General features: G+C 31.3%; 1 protein-coding gene across 6 annotated transcripts in view; it reads right to left on the bottom strand.

The window, feature by feature from the left end:
- The window catches only part of frmd4a (FERM domain containing 4A), a 290,469-nt gene that overhangs the window by 99,579 nt on the left and 164,097 nt on the right, over positions 1-26,793 (bottom strand). Inside the window, exon 1 of one of the 6 annotated variants that reach the window (XM_073850062.1) lies at positions 15,786-16,179. The exons of 3 other annotated variants lie outside the window; for them this stretch is intronic. In XM_073850062.1, the coding sequence (XP_073706163.1) occupies positions 15,786-15,878 (93 nt within the window). In that variant the 5' untranslated portion in view covers positions 15,879-16,179. Of the gene's footprint in view, positions 1-15,785; positions 16,180-26,793 lie in introns of those variants that run through there. 2 more of the 6 variants (XM_073850067.1, XM_073850061.1) reach the window with 2 other exon arrangements.

The following is a 26,793-nucleotide window of genomic DNA, read 5'->3' as shown; positions in this document are numbered from 1 at the left end:
GAGTCTCAATCGCTTTGCCTGAATGCTTAATGATCTGTTACAAAATGCAGATGTTTTTCCTTGAATTCTGTTCAAGGTGAAAAACAGATCCTTTGAAAAATACATGAATTTCACATTAAGTTATATTTAATTTTTTATTTTTTTTTCCCGTTTAAATGGAAATTATTGCATTTGAGGTCTGAAATTCATTTACTGAAAAATCATGTGAACCACAAAAATCCTGTTTTTTTGTGTAAATTATGTGAAATGCATTTGTCTTTTCTGGGAAATGTTGCCCAAAAAAAAAAGCATACCAAAATTTTTGAAAATGAGAAAACAAACAATTGTAAACAACAGATGCATGTTGCTAGGGTAAAATAAAATAAAATAAAATAAATTAAATTAAAATCAGGTAATCCATGTGTTTTTTCTCTGAAGGAAATGAGGATATAAAAAACTATTTAAACATTTAAAAAAAATGTTTTTTTTCTGGGAAATGTTGCCAAAAAAAAATCATTCCAAAATTTTGCAAAATGAGAAAACAAAGAGTTGTAAACAACAGATGCATGTTGCTAGGGTAAAATAAAATAATAAAAAATAAAATAAAATAAAATAAAATAAAAATCAGGTAATTCATGTGTTTGTTCCCTGAATGAAATGAGGACATAAAAACTACAAAAAATTATGTCAAATGCATACGTTTTTTATGGGAAATGTTGGCAAAATTTTCGAAAATGAGAAAACAAGCAGAATTTGTGTAAACAAATGTTGCACGTTGCTAGGGTGTAATAAAATAAAATTAAATTAAATAATCATGTAATTTATGTGTTTTTCTCTGAAGGAAAAGAGGACATAAACTACAAAAACATTATGTCAAATGCATATGGTTTTTCTGGGAAATGTTGCAAAAAAATTAAAATAAAATAAAATAATGCAATATTGTGAAAGTTGCGTATGGAATTCATGTGTTTTGTCTCTAAAGGAAATGAGGACATAAAAACAGAAAACAAGCTGTCCAACAATAAAGCATGATGTTTTTAAAGTGTGAAATATGCAGCGTCCTGTGTTTCCCGCTGTGTTCTATTGGAATGTTCAGAATTTACATTCCTTGATTCTTTAGACTTTATGAGTCACTGGCTGCTGCTTCCCAAGGGGTGAGAATGTCATCTGCTGTCATTTAAATGTGTGAATGTGAGTAAGCGGCTATTGTGTAGAAGAAGAGGATCAAATATTTAGAAATGGCGGTAGTTCTCAAACTTGTGTGTGTGGAAGAGGTCTATTCTGTGGAACCCTGGGAAATGCTGTGGTATTCAGTGAGTTTACACAACACACACACTTCGGCAAACAAAAGACAGAAACCATATTATCACACAGACGAGTTGACCATGTACAGTACTTGTCACAAAAACACTCTTTGTGGAAGCAGAAACACGCTGATTTTGTGCATTCCTCTTTAAATGCAAATGAGCTGCTGGTCTCTGCCCCTTTTTCCAGAAAAGAGCAGTGCCTTTACAGCTTGTAGCTCAAATACTCTGCTTTAAAAACATCTGTTTGGTTTTGATCACCATATTAGTGTAAACTTTTGATATAGGGTTTTCTGAGCGCACAGAAAGTGGCTGTCACACGGCATGTGAGTACTAAACTAAACTTTCTTTCATGTCTTATTGCGCTTAAACTCTCAAAAACGCACAAGTTTATGTTAAAAACACACAGGAGTTACAAAAACAGTTGTTTATATCTGTGAAGGTAAACAGCTGGGAAAGAAATCGCATATTTATAAAGTTGAGGTCAAAAGTGTACATCCTCGTTTCAGACTCTGCAAAATGTTAATTATTTTACCAAAATAAGAGGGATCATACAAAATGCATGTTGCTGTTTATTTAGTACTGACCTGAATAAAATATTTCAGGTAAAAGAGGTTTACATATAGTCCACAAGAGAAAATAATAGCTTAATTTGGTACTATGAAACTGTTCAAAAGTTTACGTATCCTTGACTCTTAATACTGTGTTGTTCATGAGTCCCTTGTTTGTCCTAAACAGTTAAACTGCCTGCTGTTCTTCAGAAAAAATCCTTCAGGTCCCACAAATTCTTTGGTTTTCCAGCATTTTTGTGTATTTTAACCCTTTCCAACAATGACTGTATGATTTTGAGATCCATCTTTTCACACTGAGGACAACTGAGGGAACTATCACAAAAGGTTCAAACGCTCACTGATACTTCGGAAGGAAAAAACATTCATTAAGGGGTGAAAACTTTTTGAATTTGAAGATCAGGGTAAAAACGTAACTGATTTTGTCTTCTGGAAACATAAGCATCTTCTGTAGCTTTTGAAGGGCAGTACTAAATGAAAAAAAAAAAGATATTTAGGCAAAATAAGAAAAATGTTCAAAAGTTTTCACCCCCAGCTCTTAAAGGATAACTATTGCCAAAATGCAACCTGGGCTGTTTTTTTTTTTACTGTAAACAAGACAAACTAATATTTAAAAGCATAATTACGACAAACAAGCCTTTTTGAGATTGACCGTGATTTAGTTTTGTGGTCAATGGCCGGTGAATGGGAGTACTAGGGGCATAACTTTGAACGCATCAAAATCGATATTTATACAACACTAAGAAGGCTCGACACACCATGAAACTTTGCTCGAAGTATCTCCTGGGTCTCTACACATGAACTCGAGCATTGAGAACATTGTTTGTGTACACAGATTTTACTAAAAAGAAAGTTTTTGAACAACTCACTTTCACTTTTTGAGTTTCCGCTCGCGGCCGTCTTGCCAGTCAAGAGGTGTCGATCTCCGAATGCGAGGAGAGTAAAGATGGATAGCTCCTAAAGCATATTTCCATATAAATGCACGGCTAATTCGTTGTTTTGTCGCAAGTGAAAAACATTATTAACCTTCTAGTTGTAAAAAGAGCCTCATAAGCCTAATATTTCGTCCTATGGAGTCCATTCATTCGTATTCGGAGATCGACACTTCTTGACTGGCAAGATGGCTGCGAGCGGAAACCCATACAGTGTAAGTGAGTTGTTCAAAACCTTTCTTTTTAGTAAACTAAAGAGGGCCTAAATTTTTCTTTTTCTTTTTTTTGCCATTTTAACTGTTCAAGACAAGCAAGGGACTCATTAACAACTATCACTAAACAAAAAAACACAGCCGTGGATCATTCAGTTAACAACACAGTATTAAGAATTAGGGGAATGTAAACTTTTGAACAGGGTCATTTTTATAAATTCAACAATTTTTTTCTCTTGTGGACAATAAACGTCTTTTATGTGAAATATCTTATTCAGGTGAGTACCAAATAAACAAGTTCCCTTTAAGAAAGTTGAAAGTTGAAATTTTGGTTCTAATTAAAAGCATGCCACAATCCGTAGCTCTATATCCATCCCAAATTCTTTCTCTCCTTCTCTTTCTCACCCAAACACACAAAAGAACCTCTGGCATCCTCACTACCACGTGACGTAAAAGAGAGCGAGAGAGGGGGAGAGAGACCCACTGTCCCAGTGCACCAGATCTGTTTGAAGTTTATGTTCACGTACATATGTATGTGTGAGAGCGTGCGTGTGTAAGCTGACCTACTTCATTTTGCATATAGGCTAATAAGTGTTTGCTCCTGAATCTTTCTGTGAACATAAATATTTATGAGGATTATAATATAATAGCGCAAACCCACGAGAGCGCAGAGGAGGCGGCCGCGCACACACACACACACACACACACACGATGGAATTAAGCCTGGTGTAACTCCAATCCAAGGCCACCAGCAGAAAGCATACATTTCCTCCTGAAACACCCAGGCGCACCATCGAACACCCCCAGAATGGCATGAATAGAGTATTGAGAAAGAAAGATGAGTCAAAATGTGTGTGTGTGTGTGTGTGTGTGTGTAATGCTCTATGACAGGCCTGTTCCAGCGCATGTGAAATGATCCATTCTCTACTCTTATTTTTAGCACAAAGCTCTGTACTTGTTCATGTCTAAGAGACATTCTAGACATTTTGGGGGGTGATGCATCCTGTTTTGGGGAGCGAATGCAACCCCAGCTGACCTTGGGATCATGCACGGGTGTTTCTGGGAACAGAACATGAGATTTAATTGAAACCAGTAGACGTCAAGTTCACACAGAGGTTGGAGTCATTTAAAAAGCTTTATGTTCTCAGACATGGGTAAGACTGTGTGTGTGTGTGTGTGTGTGTGTGTGTGTGTACCTGGTATTCATCACGTTGTATCCCCCACAAGGATAGGAATACCAGTAGATTTTGACCTTGTGGGGACATTTCTCAGGTCCCCATGAGGAAACAGGCTTATAAATCATGCACAATGAGTTTTTTTGAGGAAGTAAAAGTGTGCACAATCTCCTGTGAGGGCTAGGTTTAGGTGTAGGGTAGGTGTAGGGCGATAGAAAATATGGTTTGTACAGTATAAAAACCATTACGCCTATGGAATGTCCCCATAAAACATGTAAACCCAACATGTGTGTGTGTGTGTGTGTGTGTGTCTGTTTACGACTAGGCTGCATTCCTGTCTAACATTCAAAGCAGTCAGAACACACTTCATATCTTCCACTGATATGAGAAAATGTGTGTGTGAGCGTGTGTTCATGAAGGAATTCAATTCTATTCCTCAGGCTCCTTCAGAGCTGATATTGCAGCATTCACATGTTGACGTCCATGAGGGGACTTGTGTGCGAGAGTGTGTGTGTTATGGGATGTTTTTTCTTCCCAAAGATCAGTTTGAGCTTGAGGGGATGTCTAAATGGAGAGGAAAACAATAAAAGTGATAGCGGCAGCTTGGTGTGTGCACGTCTGTGTTGGGATCTCTTGAGGGCCTGAGTGGAGAAGCTAGTACGTGATGATGTGACAATACTTTAAATGATCAATTTATCATCTGGATGTCATTAGCAAAGAATATTTTGACATTTACTTGGAAATAATCAACCTTGCCATATCTGAGGCCAGTACTCTACACAAGAATAAAGATGCTGATGGGAATTCATTGCATTGCTGTTCTGCTGTACATTCTTAAAATGCATTCTTGATTTATGTTGGTAATCCTGCTGAGAAAACCAAACCCATTTTCTCAGAATCGAATGTGAGATCACCTTCAGATCCACGTCCACCAAACTGATGGATTGAACTAAGTGGCCACCCTACAGGAACTAAAGATCTTTCGCTATTTCCATTACTTCATTAGTTTTAAAAGAAAGTCCACCCAAAAATGAAAATTCTGCCATCGTATACTCCCCATCATGTCATTCCAAAGTCCAGACCCATGACGTTCTTTATTCTGTGGTTTATTTCAAAGAATGTTGGTATCTAAACCATAGCATGTGCGAAAAATACTATGGAAGTCAATGGGACTTTAAACAGGCATTCTTCAAAATATCTTCTTTCATTAAATACATTTAGACAGAGTTTAAATTGGAATAAATGGGCGGGGTTTAAGCTGACTAATGATTTGATTGGCCGGTCTTCAATGGAAGATCACGTTATGACATTTTGATTAAAAGTCACAAGCTCAAAGATTTAAGAAATGAAATGCATAGACAAATAATTTACAATAAGATCATTAAGGCACATTTTTCAAAATAGATAGGTTGAATTTCCACTTTAAACTACCCTAAGATGGTTTTGCTGGTTCAAGCTGGTCTCCCAGTTTGACCAAGCCAGTGTTAGGCTGAAAAACATCCAAAATCCCTCTAAAACCAGCCAATAGACCAGTTTGACAAGGCAGGGAAACCAGCTAAGACCAACAGACTATCTTAGGCTGGTTCAAGATGTTTTTTTTTTTCCAACAGGGAAAAAACCTTAGTACTCATAGAGTGATGGTTTCCCTCAAATGTGCCATTAAATCAGATTATGCTAATATTATGGTAGCCAGGTATAAGAATACCAACATCTTAGCAAACTTTAACTTGCGATTCTCTACAAAGTATTGCAGCCATGTCAGTATCTGACCTATAAATTATGGGAGCCCATTTCTGCCACTGAGTAAAAAAAAAAAGGTCTCACAATCCTGACTATTTTTCTCACAATCGTGATTTGCATTTTGGAAATCTGACCTTTTTTCTCAGAATTGCATAATACAAACTTTCAGTTCTGACTTTTTTTCTCGCAATTGTGAGTTTACATCTCACAATTCAGACTTTTTTCTCACAATTGCGAATTTACCTCTTGGAAATCTGACTTTTTTTTCTCAGAACTGTGTCATATAAACTCGCAATTCTGACTTTTTTCCCGCAATTGCAAGATATAAACTCTCAATTTCGAGTTATTATCAGAGTAGCTAAATATAAACCTGCTGTTGCAAGAAATAGTCCTAAAAATGCAATTGTTTTTTTTGTTTTTTTTTGCAAATGCGATTTTATATCTCACAATTCTGACTTTCTCATAATTGCATTATACAAACTTACAATTCTGACTTTTTTCTCGCAATTGTGAGTTTACGTCTTACAATTCCGACTTGTTTATCGCAAGTGCGAAATTACCTCTTGCAAATCTGACTTTTTTTCTCAGAATTTTGTAATATAAACTCTCAATTCTGACTTTTTTTCTTAGAATTGCAAGATATAAACTCTCAGTTGTGACTTTTTGTCTTAGAACGGCATGATATAAACTCACAATTTCAAGTTATAAAGTCAGAATAGTTGAATATAAACTCGCTATTGCAGGAAACAGTCATAAAAACTAGCAATTCAGACCTTTTTTCTTAGAATTGCATGATATAAACTCACAATTTCAAGTTATAAAGTCAAAATAACTGAATATAAACTTGCTTTTGCAGGAAATAGTCATAAAAACTTGCAATTCTGACTTTTTTTTGCAAATGTGAGTTTGTATCTTGCAGTTCTGACTTTTTTTCTCAGAAATGGATATTCAAAACTTGCAATTATGACTTTTTTTTTGCAAATGTGAGTTTGTATCCTGCAGTTCTGACTTTTTTTCTCAGAAATGGATAGTACAAACTTGCAATTCTGAATTTTTTCTCAGAATTGCGTGATATAAAGTCAAAAGCTCACAATACAGATTTTTTTCAGTTTTTTTTGCAAAGAAAATGCAAGTTTGTATGTCGCAATTCTGACTTTTCTCTCAATTGTGCATTAATATCTCAGAATTCTGACTTTTTTTCTCACATATCTGATATTATCAAATCGCATATTCTTCTCTCAGAATTGTGAGAAAACAAATCTTTTCTCAGAAATGCGATTTCATCTCTCACAATTCGGGCTTAACTCGCAATTGCGTGTTTGAGTTTATATCTTGCATATCTGAATTGCAAGATATTCCTCAGAAGTCATTACTGCGCGTTTATCATATTTCTAAGAAAAACTCAGAACTGTGAGATAAAAAGTCAATTACCTTTTTTATTTTTTATTCAGTGGCAGAAATGGGCTTCCATAGAAAACAATTTCAGTAGATGCATTCGGAAAATTCAACAGTGCATGAAATGCTTGCCAAAGCCAGCAGCATCTGCATTCGAGTACTTGCATACAGTCTGAACATAATGAATAAAGACAATACAAATTATAGATAAAGACAACACACACACACTTCTACACTTTTTAAATCACGGACGCGGCTCAAATGAGTTAGCAACTGTAAATGTGTTACTTCAGAGCATTTTAAAGGACGGCTGATGCTGCACAAGCTCAAGCACACACTTGCATATTAATCCACATTTTGTCTGCATCATGCCTGACCTGCTTCCTAATGGGAGGCAACAGAACGGTTAAATTTAACAAGCCTCAATTAGCACTCTGCTTTAGCCGAGAGTTAGCGCACTGCCCAGAGACAAACTCTACGGAGCACACAAAACAAGACCCAATTAAACACACACACACACACACACACACACATGTTTGTTTTTGTGAATTGTGAGGACATTCCATAGACGTAATGGTTTTTATACTGTACAAACGATATTTGCTATCACCCTACACCTTCCCTACACCTAAACCTAGCCCTCACAGGAGACTGTGCATATCTTTACATTCTCAAAAAAACGTATTCTGTATGATTTATAAGCCTTTTGAAAAGTGGGGACATGGGCAATGTCCTCATAAGTCACCCTCTCCTTGTAATACCTATGTCATACCCATGTTATTACACCAATTTGTGTCCTGATATGTCACAAAAACAAACACACACACACACACACACACACACACACACACACACACACACACACACACACACACACACACACACACACACACACACACACACACACACAGAGCATCGATTTCACCCAATGCAACAAAGGGTCTCCAAGGAGAACCCTGGCAGCCCACTAAACATCAAGGTAGAAAGGAACAGTTTTCCACAGCCAAACTGCAACTGTTTTGTTTTTACTGAGAAATCTGGCTTGGAAAACTCTGCAAGTGGTCACACCGTATTAAAGCAGAGGAACATGCTGAGATAAATTTGTAACTTGACCTCAAAAAGATTCAGAAAAGAGGAAACGAGGAGGAGGAGAAGGAAGTGGGAAGCTGAAAGCACAGGAAATAGAACAGAAGAGCATGAAATGGTAAATGAATAACGATGAAGAGTGGGGCCGATGAAGGAGGAGTAAGGAAAAATGGATGAGTGGAGGGCGTAAGAGACAAACAGGACAGGGCTTCTTTCATTGTCTCAATCTAATGAAGCAGAACATATTTGTCTGTCACAAATGGCCAACAAGCGTAAAGATTTTACTTTTATGGAAAGCCCTCCAGCTACATGATTACATTAACCTTCTGTGAAGAAACATCTCACTCACAGACATATTCTCAACTCAAGTTACGCACAAGTTATTAGGAGTCTAATTATAAAACATTGAGGTGCATAACGGTGAAACCATGTCATATTTCACCCTGAAACCAAAAGAAAAAGAGGCCATTAAGATTATGTGCACTTTAACATTATTTTTATGAAAACTGAATGCATTTCGTCCATCAGTTCTTAATAATATTGCAGTGCAATGTGAAACAACATATTTTATTATTATATATTCTTATAATTTATTTTATTGTATATATTTTTACCATTAATAATTTTGTTTTAAATAAATTAATGTTTTTATTTAGCAAGGATACATTAAATTGATTAAAGTGACAGCAAATATATTTATAATTTTACATAACATCTTAAATAGATGCTCTTTTTGAACTTTTTATTAATCAAAAAACCCTGAAAAACATATCAAGCTTTCCACAAAAATATTAAGCAGTACAACTCTTTTCAACACTGATAATAATAAGATATTAAATATAACAATTGATAATAATAATAATGTTACTTGCAGAAAAAACTCACAGTTCTGACTTTTTTCTTGCAAATGTGAGTTTGTATCTTGCAACATTATTTTTATTACAATTAAACGTACTTCCTCTGTCAATTCCTAATAATATAATGCAAAAATAAATAAAATTCTGCAATGTGGAACATATTTTATAATATTATATCTTTTATATTTTTATATATTTTATTGTATGTATATATTTTACCACTTGACAATTTATTTTGTATTTATAATTATTTTTCATAATTAATTACAATTATAATTTTTGTTCAAAATATTTTTTGAAATTATTTTTTTAGCGAGGATACATTAAATTTATTTAAAGTGACAGTTAATGTACTGAACATTTTACAAACACCTCAAATAAATGCAATTTTTGAACTTTTTATTATTAAAAACTCTAAAAAAGTATCACAGTTTTTACAAAAATATTAAGCAGTACAACTCTTTTCAACATTGATAATAAATGCATAAATATTTTATAATATATTTTTATATATATTTTATTGTATATATATATATATATATTTTTTTTTTTTTTACCATTTGATAATTTATTTTTTATTTATAATTATTTTCCATAATTAGTTACAATTATAATTATTGTTCCAAATGTTTTTAAAGAAATTAAAGTAATTCAGCAAGGATACATTGAATTTATTAAAAGTGGCAGTAAATATATTGATCATTTTACAAAACATTTTAAATAGATGCTCATTTTGAACTTTTTATTCATCAAAAAACTCAAAACATTTCTTAATATTAAATTCTTAATAATAAAATGCAAAAAATAAATAAATAAAATAAAAAATTCTGCAATGTGAAACAACATATTTTCTAATTATATATATCTGTATATCTTTTTAGCATTTGATAATACATTTTTTATTTATAAATAATTTTCATAATTAATTATAATTATTGTTCAAAATATTTTTTTTGAAAGAAATAATTTTTTATTCAGCAAGGATACATTCAATTTATTAAAGGTGACAGTAAATTTACTGAAAATTTTACAAAAACCTCAAATAAATGCTCTTTTTGAACTTTTCATTCATCAAAATCCCTAAAAAATGAAGCAGTACAACTCTCATTAATAATAAATTTATACATATTTTTCATTATTAATTACAAATATTTTTCATGACAATTTAATGCATTTCCTCTGTCAATTCTTAATAATAAAATGCAAAACATAAATACATAAAATAAAAAATTCTGCAATGTGAAACAACATTTTTTAATTATATATCAGTATATATTTGTACCAATCGATAATTGATTTTGTATTTATAAATACTTTTCATAATTAATTACAATTATAATTATCGTTCAAAATGTTTTTTTATAGAAATTAATGTTTTTATTCAGCAAGGATACATTGATCTTATCAAAAGTGACAGTAAATATATTGATAATTTTACAAAACATCTCAAATAGATCATCAGAAAACGCTGAAAAAATGCATCAAGGATTCCACAAAAATATTAAGCAGTACAACTCTTTTTTAACATAAAATAATTAATAATGAGAACATTCTTGAGCAGCAAATCAGCATATTAGAATGATTTCTGAAGGATCATGAAGGATCTGAAGGACCTAAACTTTTTACAACGCAAATAGGCTTAATTTTCTTATTCAAAATATATTTTTGCATGCTTACACTGTAAAAATGTCAACTTTAAGAGACAAGTAAAACATGGTCATGTTTTCATGAGAGTCACCCACAACAACTTGTTCTCTCTGACAAAATCCTGTGGTGTATGTCTGCTGTCTGTGGGAGCAGTCAGTCAAAATCACTCAAACAGATGAAAATGAGAGATGGCAGAGCACAAACACAAAAGACAAGGAGAAGGAAAAAACAATGAGGGGAAAGAGGGGGGTTTGAGAAGCCTGGTAATCAGAGAAGGAGAATGAAGTCCTTGTTCCTTTGATTAAATCTCTTTGTCTGCTAATACCAATGGTTATGCCTTATCAACTGCTGCCGTCCCACAAAACCTCGTCTGCCCGTCTTCGCAGGAAATCCCTAAATTACAACCGTGTTTCAAAAGAGCCAATCAAAGCAACCCAGCGAGACAGACACACAACACACCACAGGCCTTTATTAAGACCAGCACTGCCTCTTTAAGCCACGTAGCTGACTCAAGACACGTTCTAATGAAAACACAAGGCGAAGAAAATCGGAGTGAACTTCCATCATGTTTCATTAGTTTAACAGTTTTTGGGTGATTGGCAGCAGTGTATGATTCAACTCATCAGTCGGGGTGATTTTGGTTGAATGAACCATTACATTGCCTCGGTTGGTTTCTGATTGGCAGCTCATAATTGATGGTTAAACAGGATGGTAGACATCTGCACCCTAGTTATGACCCATATGGACATATGATAGATTAAACATGCCTTCTTGCAGACAGACAGCTGGAAAAATGGAGGAGAAAGTGCGAGAGAAGGCTAGATTTATTGTGTACTTCTTTCCCAATAAACTACAAAAAATTTACAATACATTTTTTATATATTTAAATTTAAAACATCTAAACATGTTAAATGATCAATTTTATAAAATAAATTATATTAAAATATTTATGAAACCTTTAATGTAATCTGATAAAAATAAAATGAAATAATGTAATAAAATTAACTAAAATGAACCCAAAATAAATCAAAATAAGATAAAGTGTATATTAAATAAAAAAATATAAACAATAAAATAAAATAAATAAATCTCTAAACAAAACATAAAAAAGAAAAAAGAACAAAACAAAAGAAACAAAAGAAAATAAAAAATACATAAAAAATCTCTAAATAATATAATAAAAGAATAAAATAAAGAAATAATCAAAAAATAAATCATAAAATAAAATCTAAAAATGAAAAAATCTATAAATAAAATAAAATAATACAATAAATAAATAAATCTATAAATAAATTTAATAAAACAAAGTAAAATAAAAAATGAAACAAAATCATAAAATAAAAAAATATAAATAACAAAAATATAAAAAAGAATCTCTTACTAAAATAAAATAATTATAAAATACAATAAAATAAAAAATATTAAATATATAAATAAAACAATCAAATGAAATAAATAAATACATCTCTAAACAAAACATAAAAAAGAAAAAACAAAAGAAAATAAAAAAATATATAAAAAAATCGCTAAATAAAATGTAATAAAATAATAAAATCAAATAAATAATCAAATAAAAACAAAACTAAATATAATAAATAAATAAATAAATATATAAAAAAGAATAAAATAAAATAAATTAAATAAAACAAAGCAAAATAAAAAATAAAAAATAAAGGAAATAATAAAATAATAATACAATAATAAAATAAAATGTAATAATAAAACAAAATATATAAAATAATTATAAAATAAAATCTAAAATAAAAAAAATATATAAATAAAATAATAAAATAAAACAAAATCATAAAATGAAAAAAAAAACAATAACAAAAAAAAATCTCTTAATAAAATATAATTACAAAAAAGAATAATATAAAATAATTATAAAATACAATAAAATATAAAAATAAATAAAAATAAAACAAAAATATATAAATAAAACATAAAATGAAAAATTAAATAAAATTAAATAATAAAATACACTATAAATAAATAAACAAATAAATAAAATAAAACAATAAAATAAAACAAAAATAAAATAAAAATAAATAGAATAAAACAAAATAAATCATTAAATGAAAAATAACATAAAATAACATATTTCTTCTAAAAGCACATAGATCTAAGAGAGACCTTTTAGTCCTGACATGTTTCTATCAGCAGGATTTTAGATTAAGTTGCCAGTCTTTTTTAACTTATCTCAGCAGGTACATTAGTATCTCAGATGGTAGTATGTTCCTCTCCAGCTGGTCTGGGCCCAAACTAAGAAGCTTTAGCTTTGACTGCCATATTCATTCTCCTCTGGCAATGCTTGCACATGCATTCAATGCAGAGCAGCCTGGCTATCAAGAGAATCTCACATTAGTCACGGTAGAGTTCTGCGGCGTGTGCTAACGACATTCGTATTAGATCAGTTAAGTGGATGGATTCTGCTGCCCGCCGGCTCAGCATTGCTGACAGTGGATAGAATACTGCTTTCTAAAGCTGCTTTCATAGTAATGAAGAACCAAAGTGAATCTGAATTACATGCACAAACAAACTCACATGAGTACTTCAAGTCAGTTTTGCATGTCAGTCTGCATGTACATGCATGTAGGCATCATGATGCCACAATGCAGTTAGAGTTAAGTGTCTACAATTTCTCAGCTAAAACTCTCGGCAGCTGAAAGGACAGCCTCGAGCCGCAGGGAGAGAATGACAGCGGAGAGGAGGAGAGCTCTGCAGGGATGCAGTAAAAGAAACGTGCGTGAGGAAATCCTCTAATCAATAATTCAAACTGCTATAATTACACACATCTGTCTCAGCGCAAAACGAGAAAGAGAGATGTAATGTGTACTACGGCATTGTGAAATATTAAACACTTCTTGTAATTTTAGCACACGACGGGACTCAAATTAAGCTGGCACATAACAGCCACATGAAATAGGCATGAATGTAGGCCATTTCACCATCACGCAAAGAGATATACATTTTTAAAATGTTCTTTTATGTCACGTGAAGATAGTCTGAAAGAAGTGGTCGTTTTCTATGTTGGCCAGTGCTGAACTGATGTCAGGAAAGTAAGGAGGCCAATGCATATAACTGTCCACCCATACATACATACATTCATTCATCTAAATTATTAATCATTAAAATATGGTTGGTTGGATGGATGGAAGGATGGACAGATAAACCGATTGATAAACAAACGACAGAGCGTTAAAGTGAACGAACAAACAATAGATAGATAGACAGATAGATAGAATGATAGAACGATTGATAGAATGAACAATAGAATGATAGAACAAACGATAGATAGATAGAACGATAGAACGAATGATAGACATAGGTAGAATGATAGAACGAACAATAGAATGAGCGACAGAATAAACGAAACAATAGAACGACAGAATGAACGATAGAACGATAGAACAAACAATAGACAGGTAGAATGATAGAACGAGCGATAGAATGAAAGAACAACAGATAGAAGGATAGAACGAACTATAGAATAAGCAATAGAATGAACGAACAATAGATAAATATAACGATAGAACAAACATTAGAACGAACGATAGACAGATAGAACGATCGATAGAATGAACGAATGATAGAACGAATGATAGACAGATAGGTAGAACGACAGAACGAATAATAGACAGATAGAAGGAACGATAGAACGAACAAATGATTGATAGAGTTAAAGCAGACAGATAGATAAAACAATAGAACAAATGACAGTTGATAGATAGATAGATAGATAGATAGATAGATAGATAGATAGATAGATAGATAGATAGATAGATAGACAGATAGATAGATATAGAATGAACAACAGATAGATAGATAGATAGATAGAACGATGATAGATAGAACGATAGAACGATGATAGATAGAACAATAGAACGATAGAACGATAGATAGATAGATAGATAGATAGATAGAACTAAAGAATGAACGATGATAGATAGAACAAACGATACACAGATAGATGATAGATGGATAGAATGATAGACAGATAGAACAAACGATAGAATGAACGATAGAACAAATGATAGACAGATAGACAGAACAGTAGAACAACAGACAGGACAATAGATAGATATATTAATAGATACTGTAAGTCGTAGATAGATACATAATTATAACTTGTATAATAATTTAATAATATGATAAAAACTACCAATATAATGGTATAATATAAAATATAATCATATATATTTACATGAATTTATATACTTATTTTAATACATGTATTTTTACAAATTCATATGATGAAATCATCAGCCTTAAAATCATCATTCTATTTTGCATTTGTGATTTTTTTAAGAACCTGAATCTGTATGATTATTGAATTATATTATTAAATTATTACTTTTTGAGATGGCACAGCTTCCACACACACATGCATAAATAAAAATGCACACAGCCACATAAGAACGAAAGCAACCCCATGCTCACACACTCACACACCGCACATCTGTACAGACAGAACTTCTACCCCGTGGCACTTCTAGTAAATGACAGTCAGTGCAGGTGAAGCTCACCGTATTTAGTCTGCTAACGTGATTCACATAACTGGGCAGGTTGCTGCGTGTTTTGGAGTGATGTTTATTTGACACCAGTACTTTAAGTGAACAAACACAATTACGCAACACTGTCATTCAAACTGTCAAAAAGCCATAATCATGACAGTGACCCTCATAAGTTCCACATAAAGCATGAAAACAACACTGTGAATCCCCTGTAAAGCACCTACGCAGGTGTACATCCATCAACAGCTAATGATTTCCATTGTCTCCTCAGCTCCAAAGATGCAGACAAACTAACAAACAAGTGCGGCTGACAATCCTTTATAACCTTGAGCCAGCATTCAAAAACACACAAGACTCATGAATCTCACGTCTTACCCTCTCCTCACTATTTCGCCTCAGCGTCCCCACCGGCAGCTTGAGAAGAAGCCTGCGGGTCCTACCGGGCGTTACGGCCGCCTGGACCACCATGGTGCGAGTGTGAGCGTCTGGTCCGCGAGCGTTCGGCGTCTGCTGTCCCGCCACAGACAGACGGGCTGTTCCTCTCTCTCGCTCCGTCTCCACGGCTCCCTCCCTCCAATTTACCAGCCTGTCTCTCCTTGTTCTGCTTTTTGAATGTGTTCGCACTTTCTTTGTTGGTTTTTGCTTACACTCTCTCTGTCCGTTTTGCCTCTGTTCCTGTGTTTTTCAACGGTGAGCGTTACTCACTGTGGTCTTCAGCCCATACTGTGTCGGCTTTCATGCTGCTTCCTCAGGAGAAGCGTGCGTGAGTGAGAGAGAGCGAGGAGAAGGGAGGGAGGGAGGTTGTTGTCTCTCTCTCTTTCTTTCTCTGGAAGTAGCCGTGGAATGGTGTGCGCTCCAGATACGTCAGCTTCGCTTCCTCCAGTCAAACTCAATTCAGGTCAGTGGATTAATATGAATATTATCACATACCCACGAGATTCACGTGACGTGAGAATGTATGTATGAGTGTGTTTACACATCAAAGTTGTGTATATGTCAATGTTTATGACATGTGTGTGTGTGCTGTAAAATATCCATTCTCCTGCTCAAACAGAATATCTGATGTTTTGCCATCTGCTGTTCAGATTAGCTGTAAATCCCATGGCTGCTTTCACCAGACAGACTACACACATACACACACACTTGCATACACACACAAAGGGAAAATACCCTCAAGCTGCCAACAAGATTACACACTAGGGATAGTTGCATGTGTGTGTAGGACATTATCGCCTGTATGTCCTAACAGGGTCCATGTCTTGTTAAAAACTGCACTAAACGCCTGTCTGTCCTTCTCTGCTCTTCAGAACTCAATGAAGCAAGCAGACGGTTAGACTCTTAATAATAAAGGTTCTTTATTGGCATCTGTGGATCTGTAGAGGATATTTAACATCCATGAACACCTTCCATTGCACTAAAGGTTCTTCATTGTGGAAAATAGAAAATAAATGGTTGTTTTAAGAACTTGTTCACTGAATGGTTCTTCTATGGCATCACTGTGAGAACATCCGATTGGAAGCATTATTTTTGAGAGTGTAGTATTAAGTGAGTTTTATAGAGATTGTTTGTCTGGAAACTGCACTGGAACAAGGTGACGTACTGTTGTGTTTAAGATAGCGTTTATTTTACAAAAACAATTCTGTAATGCTCAAGAAACAAGCTGATTCAATCTTGAAAGACGAAACTGATATTTGTGTGATATGCATGCTTCAACTGAATGTTAAAAAGGGTTAATTCACCCCAAAATGTAAATTCTGTTATTAGATATTACCCTCTTGTTGTTTCAAACCTGTATGATTTACTTAAAAGGTAGTTTGAAGAAATTGTCAGTTGTTTGTCCATAGATGTGAGTGGACATTGGACACCGCTGACTTTCATTGTCATTGTATTTTTTTTTTTAAATATCTGGCATTTTTAAAATTGTTTTTTAAAACATGATGGTGAGTCAATGACAGATTTTTTTATTTTGGAGTAAAATTTACCTTTAAGATTTCCTGGCTACACTCCATTTATTAAGGCTGTTCCAAAAGGTAGGTATACTGCATTAAAAATACCTTTAAAATATTGTTAATATATTAAAATAATATAGCTATAGTCTAACTAACTATTTTTTTGTGTGTGTAATCACAAAATAAATCAAGGTTAATTTTGTGATTTTGTCATCTAAAAAATTAATTTATGTATTTATTTTTTATTAATTTATTTTTTAATTAATGTAATTTGTCATTATATATCCACTGTATATCCTGGTTTTATAAAAACGTTTAAAAACAAGCAGTTTTTTTGTCATAATTACTAAAACACTGGAGAGAGAAAAAAACAATATATATATATACATGTATATATATATTATTTTTTTATTATTATTATTATATGTTTTTTCATTTAATTTTTTTTAATGAACAGTTCATTTTCTGGAATCACAAAATAAATCAAGGTTAACTGTTTTAATTTTATTTTAATTCACTTTCATTATATATACCACTATATATACGAAGCTGAAATGTTACAAAAAAGCACTTTTTTAAATAAACTGTATAAATATGTGTGTGTGTGTGTGTGTGTGTGTGTATATATATATATATATATATATATATATAAATAAATGTTCTGACGAACAGTTGTTTTTCTGGAATTACAGAATCAAGGTTATTATTTTATTTTATTTTTTTAGATAAAAATCTTTATATATATATATATATATATATATATATATATATATATATATATATATATATATGTTTTGGTTATTTGTGTCATCAAAAAAAAATAATATATATATATATATATATATATATATATTTTTTTTTTTTTTTGATGACACAAAGTAAATAACGGTTAATTAAATACTTTCTTTTTTACCACTATTATTATATATACCACTATATATACTGGTTTCTGTTAATAAAATGTTTAAAAATAAGCACTTTTTGCAAAATTACAAAAACATTTCAAAATGAAATTTTTCTGGAATCACAAATTAACTCAAGGTTAATTTATTTATTTTTCTGGAATCACAAAATAAATCAAGGTAAATTACTTAAATTTTTTTCATTATATATCCACATAAACTCGTTTCTGTTAATAAAAATGTTTAAAAACAAGCTATTTTTTCATAATTGCAAAATTGGAAAAACTCTTAGCATATGTAGGACGAGTCTTCAAAAATTATGTGGGCCAACGGGCGGCATCTGAGTCAAACCAAGGCTGAGAATTGCCTGCCCAGCATCATGTGAGCAACTTCTGCATGAGTAAGCAGCACTCACATGTAAGCTACTTAAAAAAAAAAATCTAGTTTTAACTGTTCTCTCTATGTCTAAAAATTACAGCATTAAATCCTTCTATAGTCTCGATGTACAGAATGAATGATCTTTTTACCTCGAAGAACAAAAAAGACCAATATGAATGTCTTTTTCCAAATGTATATACAGAGACAGAGATAGAGAGAGAGAGTTAGGAGCTTTCCTTCTAATCCCTGCTCAGCATCATTCATTCAGTAGCTGCTCTAGATTAGGAATATTAAAAACCGTTTCTATTTTTACCATACTGCAAAGTCACTGAGGGTTTTAGGTGGCTCATTGCCTTGTATTGCCTTATATTGCATATACAGAGGCTGTTCTTTATAGCTAAATTATGCCAGTGGGATAAACCAAGATGGGGAACGGGGGAACTGATAAATTTGTCACACCATGTGTGTTGGTTCCCTTCCCACTCACACACTAAACCAAGCTATTACTTCCTGTGTAACCGTGACATTCTTAATACAACCCGAGAGTGGATAAAATGCCCGGGGGTACGAGTACAAACTCACACATATCTACACACACACACACACACACACACACACACACACACATACACCTTCCCAAGCATTTTCTCCAACACAGCAGGCCATTTTAGCAAATAGGTGAACAACATGTCACCATTCAAAACATAGTAAATGAATCTGTCACACTCTCACTGTTCAGCTAAATGAATTTATCCAATATAATAACACAAACAAAATCTCCAAGCACCTTAGAAAACACATAAGGCTGGCAATGGGGGAGGTTGTTTGAGTCTTGCTGAGATGTTTTAATGCAGTTCTAGAGCTCTGCCTCTGTTCTGGGACTGCAGGGGCTCGTCCAGACCCTGTTTACACTGCACCCTGTAATCTTAGCCCATGGCTGTGTGTGTGTGTCTCAGATGGCGTCCGTTGCAGTCTGTGTGGCTGTTATCCAGAGCGAGTTTTCATAAATTATCATAATTACTGCAAAACCCCACACACAAAAAAACATCTATCCACACCAACGCTCTTCTCTTGAGGTCTGAACCCCATGTAGGTCCTAGTTTGGTATGAACGGAAGACAACTGGATGAAGAAGGAAAGGGTTTCGTAATACTTGTCGTGGGAAAGGGTGAGGTCGAGAACGCAGAGCAAAACAAGACAGAGGGAAAACGCAAGCGCTGACAGCAATGATTTGTTCGCCATGTTGGAATAATTTACTTCAGTGAAGCAAATTGATAACGCTTCTGGGGTTATTGAGTCTACAAATTATCAACAGCCACTTTAATTTTGCTCATTAAATAAAGCACATATCTGTTATCAAGTGCTGCACATGGTTTTTGGAAATACTCATCCATTTCAGAAGAGAATACTCAAAGAGCCATATTTGATCATTTTCTAGCATTTCATTTTTTATTCCTTCCTGAGAATCTTAGTTAATGCATTAATAAAATTTCACTTTAACCTCTATAAAAGCCAGTCTTTGCTTCAAAGTACAAATAAAAGAGGTAATTGAGACAGAGTTTACAGATCATATTGTGAGGTATGAAGTTACAGTTGTAAGATTTAAGATAGCTATGAAAAAAAAGTGTAGATATGAAGTCATAGTTTTATGAGATAATGCACATTTTGGGGAAAAAAAACACGTGCAATAAAAATTCATGGCGTACAAGACAAAGTTACAATTAAAGAATAATGCAAAAATGGCAAATATAGTTGCAACTGTGCAATAAAAAGCCATATTGTCAGATAAATAGTCACATTTGTAAGATTTAAAGTTGTAGTTGTGAGAAATAAAGTGGCATTTTTAGAAGTCATAGTGTAAGATATAATGTCACAATTATGGGAAATATATTTGCATTCATGAGAAATATAAAAAATTGTGTGAGATAAAAAGTAATAACGTAAGATTTATTGTTGTAGTTATGAAAAATAAAGTTGCAATTGCAAAAACAGTCGGAAAGAAATAAAGTAAATGAGAAAATATGTTGAAAATATGAGATAAAAAGTCATATTATAGGATATTAAGTAAAAATTTTAAGATTCAATGTTTTACAGTTGCAATGCTAAGAAATAAAGTAATTAAGAAAAAATACAATTACAGGAAAAAAGTTGTGTTTATGAGATATAATCAGTTGCAGTTTTAGGGAAATAACATTGAAAATATGAGATAAAGAGTCATATTGTAAGATATTAAGTCAAAATTGTAAGATTTAATGTTGTTTTGAAAAATAAAGTTGCAATTGTAAGAAATAAAGTAATTGAGGAAAAATACAATTACAGGAAATAAAATTGCATTTATGAGATATAATCAGTTGCAGTTATCGTAAAATAAAGTTGAAAATTAAAAAGTCATATTGTAAGATAAAAAAAGTGTAAAACTGTATGCTTTTTGTGTTGTAGTTATGAAAAATAAAGTTGCAATTCTAAGAAAGTACAGGAAATAAAGTTTTTGAGATTTTGAGATATAATCAGTTGCAGTTATCGGAAATAAAGTTGAAAATATAAGTTACAAAATCACATTGTAAGATTTAATGTTGTAGTTATGAAAAATAAAGCTGCAAAAGAAATAAAGTCATTAAGAAAAAATACAAGTACAGGAAATAAACTTGCATTTGAGATATAATCAGTTGCAGTTATCAGAAATAAAGTTGAAAATATCAGATGAAAAGTCATATTGTAAGATATTAGTTCAAAATTGTACAATTTAATGCTGTAGTTATGGAATATAAAGCTGCAATTGTAAGAAAAAGTAATTAAGAAAAAATATTATTATAAATTACAGGAAACAAAATAGCATATATATGAGATATAATCAGTTGCAGTTGATTGAAATAAAGCTAAAAATAAGAGATAAAAATATTGTAAGATATTAAGTCAAAATTGTAAGAATTAATGTTGTAGTTATGAAAAATAAAGTCATTGAGACAAAATACAAGTATTTATGAGGTAGGATATCTTCAGTTGCTGTTAACGGAAATACAGTTGAAAATATGAGATAAAAAGTCATATTGTAAGATATAAAGTCAAAATTGTATGATTTAATGTTGTAGTTATGAAAAATAAAGTTGCAAAAGAAATAAAGTCATATCGTAAAAAAATACAAGTAGGCTACAGGAAATAAAGTTGCATTTATAAGATAAAAAGTCATACTGTAAGATATAAAGTCAAGATTTTCAGGTTTAATGTTGTAGTTATAAAAAATAAAGTTGGAATCACAAAGAAAGTTGCAAAGAAAGCAATTGAGAAAAAATACAATTATGGTAAATAAAGTTGCATTTATGACATATAATGAGTTGCAGTTAACAGAAATGAAGTTAAAAATATAAGAAAAAAAATACTGTAAGATATTAAGTCAAAATTTTTAATCATGTAGCTATGAAAATTAAAGTTGCAATTGTAAGAAATAAAGTCATTGACAAAAAAATACAGTTACGGGAAATAGACTTGCATTTATAAGATACTGTATAATCAGTTGCAGTTACCGGAAATATTAGACAAAAAGTCATATCGTAAAATATGAAGTCAAGATTTAAGGTTGTAGCTGAGAAACATAGTTGTAATTTTGAGATATAGTGCAAGATGTAAAGTCACAATCACAGAAATGTACTTGCATTTATGAGATAAAGCATAAAAACTTTTATTTATGGGAAAAAAAAGTTTGCAGTTGTGAGATAAAAATAATCATATTGTAAGATATAAATAAAAAAAGGTTTTGCAGCTTGGAAAATCCTTTTCTTCCATGATATGTTCCCTTTAAATATCAAATTGGCATAAAAATCAATGTGAGACAATACATGGGAGTCGCCCCCTTCACCGGTACATGAACTGAAAGACATCTTACATAACACATGACGAAGGCACACATGGATCTACCAAAAAGCTATTCTTCAAATGCCAAATAAACCACAACCGCCTGTTTTGTCCCTGGTGTAGCATTTGAATACTGGTTGTTGTTGCTTTGTGAGCTGGAAACATGAAGAAAGAACCTGCAGTTTCTTCAGGCTGAACCACTGGAAAAATAGCGTGTGTGAGGGGCTTTTACAATAGAAATCACTGAATACAGCGCAACACTACAGCATTGCCAAACACACAAGCCAAAGCCAAACAAACATGCACAATGGAGTTTATCACCATTCTTTAGTGGCTGGTTTCACCCTGTCCTCTTGTTGGCCGCTGTTACTCTTGGGAGATTCACATACACACTGTGTATGTGAGTGTGTGTGTGTGTGTGTGTGTGTCTTGTGTGATAGAGGGGCAATAAAATGGAGTCACGGCCAGCTTTGCCCTTTACACCACCCCACTGTTCCCATGGTGACCAGAGACAGACTACTGCCTATGCCCTCTGCCATAACAACTACTGAATCATCACAACACACACACACACACACACACACACACACACACACACACACATATACAGAATACACAGACTATGCAATGGAATATTGAAATAATATGTAATAATGAATAAAATTTCGTAATAATAAATTACGTTTTATTATTAAATAAAAGTATAATATTAAATTAATCTTTAATATTAAATAATATCAATTAATTTTCCATATATTTAATATATGATTTATTTGTTTTTACTACTGTAAAAATAATAATTTTATTCAGCAAGGACATATTAAATTGGTCATAATTTATAAAATATTAATATTTTATATAAATGCTGTTATTTTGAATTTTCTATTCATCACAGAAACCTAAAAAAATTTCTACAAAAATATCATGATGTACAAAATTAAATTTTGAAATATATTAAAATAGAAAATAACTATTTTTTTCTGTATTTTTTGGTGAGCATAAGAACATTTTAAAAAAAAATCATTATAACCAAAAACTAAACTTTTAAACAGGTTATATCATAACATATAATATTTAATATATTCTTTATTTATTATTATTATTTTATTTATTTTATTATTAATTTATTTTTACTACAAATGTTTGGGGCAAGAGATTTTTTTAATTTGGAAAAAATAATACTTTTATTCAAAATTGATAGCAAAGACATTTAAAATTTACAAAAGATTTATATTTTGCATAAACACTGTTATTTGGAACTTTCTATTCATCACAGAAACCTAAAAAAAGATTTTTGAGACGGTTTCCACAAAAATATTAAGCCGTACAAAATTACATTTTGAAATATATTAAAAAAGAAAATAATTATTTGAAATTACTTGCAATAACATTACATTAACAAATTATTTATGTATGCACATATGTATGTATTTATTTATTTTTGCTATTGTACAAATGTTTGGGGTCAGAGAGATTTTTTTTATTTGGAAAAAAATTTATACTTTTATTCGGCAAGGACATATTAAATTGGTCAAAAATGATAGTAAAGACATTTATAATTTATAAAAGATTTATATTTTATATAAATTATATTCTTTTAACCTTTCTATTCATCACAGAAACTTAAAAAAATAGTTTGGTTTCCACAAAAATATCAAGCCATACAAAATGACATTTTGAAATATATTAAAATAGAAAATGATTATTTTATATTATTTGTAATAATATTTCCAACTTTTGCTGTATTTTTGGTAAAAAAAAAAAAAAAAAGCAGCCTTGGTGAGCATAAGAGCATTAAAAAAAGAAATCATTATAACCAAAAACTAAACTTTTTAAAACAGAGTTTATATCATAACATATCATAATATTTAATATATTATTTATATTATTTATTTATTTTTTATACTGTACAAACGTTTGGGGTCAGAGAGATTTTTTTATTTGGAAAAAATAATACCATTCAACAAGGACATATTAAATTGGTCAAAAATGATAGTAAAGACATTTATGATTTATAAAAGACTTATATTTTATATAAATTATGTTTTTTTTAACCTTTCTTTTCATCACAGAAACCTAAAAAATGTTTTTTTACAAAAATATAAATTTTTACATGCTTTTTACAAAAATATTAAGCAATACAAAATACAATTTTAAATTATTTGTAATAATATTTCCAAATTTGCTGTATTTTTGAATAAAAAGCAGCCTTGGTGAGTTATAAAATAATTATAATAATTAAAATTAATTAAAAATAATCATAATCAAAAACTAATATAGTTTATATCATAAAATATCATATATATATATATATATATACACACACATAATTATATATTATATTATTATTATTATATATTATTTATTTATTTTATTTTTTACTACTGTACAAACGTTTGGGATCAGAGAGATTCTTTTATTTGAAAAAAAAAATTAATACCTTTTATTCAACAAGGACATATTAAATTGGTCAAAAATGATAGTAAAGACATTTATAATTTATAAAAGATTTATATATATATATATATATATATATATATTTTTTTTTTTTTACATTTTTAACATAACATTTCTATTCATCACATAAACTTTTTTCAAACCAAACAAAATTACATTTTGAAATATATTGAAATAGAAATAATTATTTGTAATTATTTGTAATTATATTTCTAAATTTGCTGTGTTTTTGATTAAAAAAGCAGCCTTGGTGAGCATAAGAGCGTTAAAAAAATAAATAATTATAATCAAAAACTAAACTTATAAACCGAATTTATATCACAACATACAAACTCAAGAGCATCTACCTCAAATTCTCATTTACTTCAGAGTACAATTACATCACATCCTTATATAAAATGTTTTTTGATTTGGGACAGCAGACGCCTCTGGCAAAATAACCTGCATTCTTTGTTCCTAAGAGATCAGACAACAGAACATTGTGCATCACTAAAACCAGCATTTAATGTGACAGACTCAAACTTTTTTTCGTAGAACTAAATTAATCTTTTCCAAAAATAACATTAGAGGCATTGTTGAAATATCTTGCGTCAGGAGATTAAAATAAAGGGATTATGAACCGGCTGGGTAAAAATAATCGGAGCTTTGTTCTTAGACTTCCTGAAGGCACTGCAGACTCTTGATGAGAGACGGCAGAATCACATGTTCTTCAGCTCTCAGTGACTACACAATCCAGACTATCACTATTAAACAGTCATTGAACTGAAATATAAGGAAAGACATGCTGATTGTATTCAAACAAGAGGTACAAGAGCCCACCAAGTGAAAATAGTCAATCTTCAAGTCCTTCAATGTAAGTCAATGTGATTTTTCCACTTAAAATCACTTTTAGAAAAGTAACATTACATTCAAGTTCTAGCAGTTTTTCATTACACAACTGCACACACACAAACTACCAGACTGTGCTGCAAAAGTCTCCAGCATCTGTCAGGCCTGCGGTGTGTCACTGAGGTGAGATGATTGAATTATTTACAGCAGTGAAACTTCAGCATAAACTTTTTCATCAGCATCATCATTTTCACCACCTTGAAGACACTGATGAAACACATGTTTGAGCAAAAGCCAAGATCAGATGGATAAAAACAACTCGAGCCCTAAAGGTACAGTTCACTCAAAACGAAAACTCATCATTTAATCACTCTATGTCGTCCCAAACCCTTATGTATGACTTACTTTCTTCCGTGTGATACAAAAAAGACATTTTGAAGAAAGTCAATGGGGTCCAAAAGAACACTTTCAAAAAATACACACTACCAGTCAAAAGTTTTTGAACGGTAAGTTTTTTTAAAATATATTTTTGAGTTTATTTCATAAAAATGCAAAAAAAGAGAGAAAAAAAACAGTAATATTGTGAAATATTATTGCAATTTAAAACCGTGGTTTTCTATTTTAATATACTTTAAAATATAATTTATTTCTGTGATGCAAAGCTGAATTTTTTATTTGGAACCTGTGATATTTTTTTCAGGATTCTTCAATAAGTAAAACATTAAAAATAACAATATTTATTTAAAATATAAATCTTTTGTAACAATATACACTTCCGTTCAAGGTTTGGGGTCTGTAATTTGTTTCTTTCCTTCTTTCTTTGAAAGAAATGAATATTTTTTTCACCAAGCGTTAAAATGATAAAAAGTGATAGACTTACATTGTTAGAAAAGATTTCTATTTTGAATTCATTCAGTTTTTTTTTTTTTTTTTTTTTACTTTATTTTCATCAAAGAATCCTGAAAAAAGTATCACAGGTTCCAAAAAATATTAAGCAGCACAACAGTTTCCAACATTGATA

This window comes from Garra rufa, chromosome 11 (genome assembly GCF_049309525.1).
Source record: "Garra rufa chromosome 11, GarRuf1.0, whole genome shotgun sequence".
Lineage (NCBI taxonomy): Eukaryota > Metazoa > Chordata > Actinopteri > Cypriniformes > Cyprinidae > Garra > Garra rufa.
Note: the sequence above shows the minus strand (reverse complement) of the source record. Positions and strands in the feature narration are given on the sequence as shown.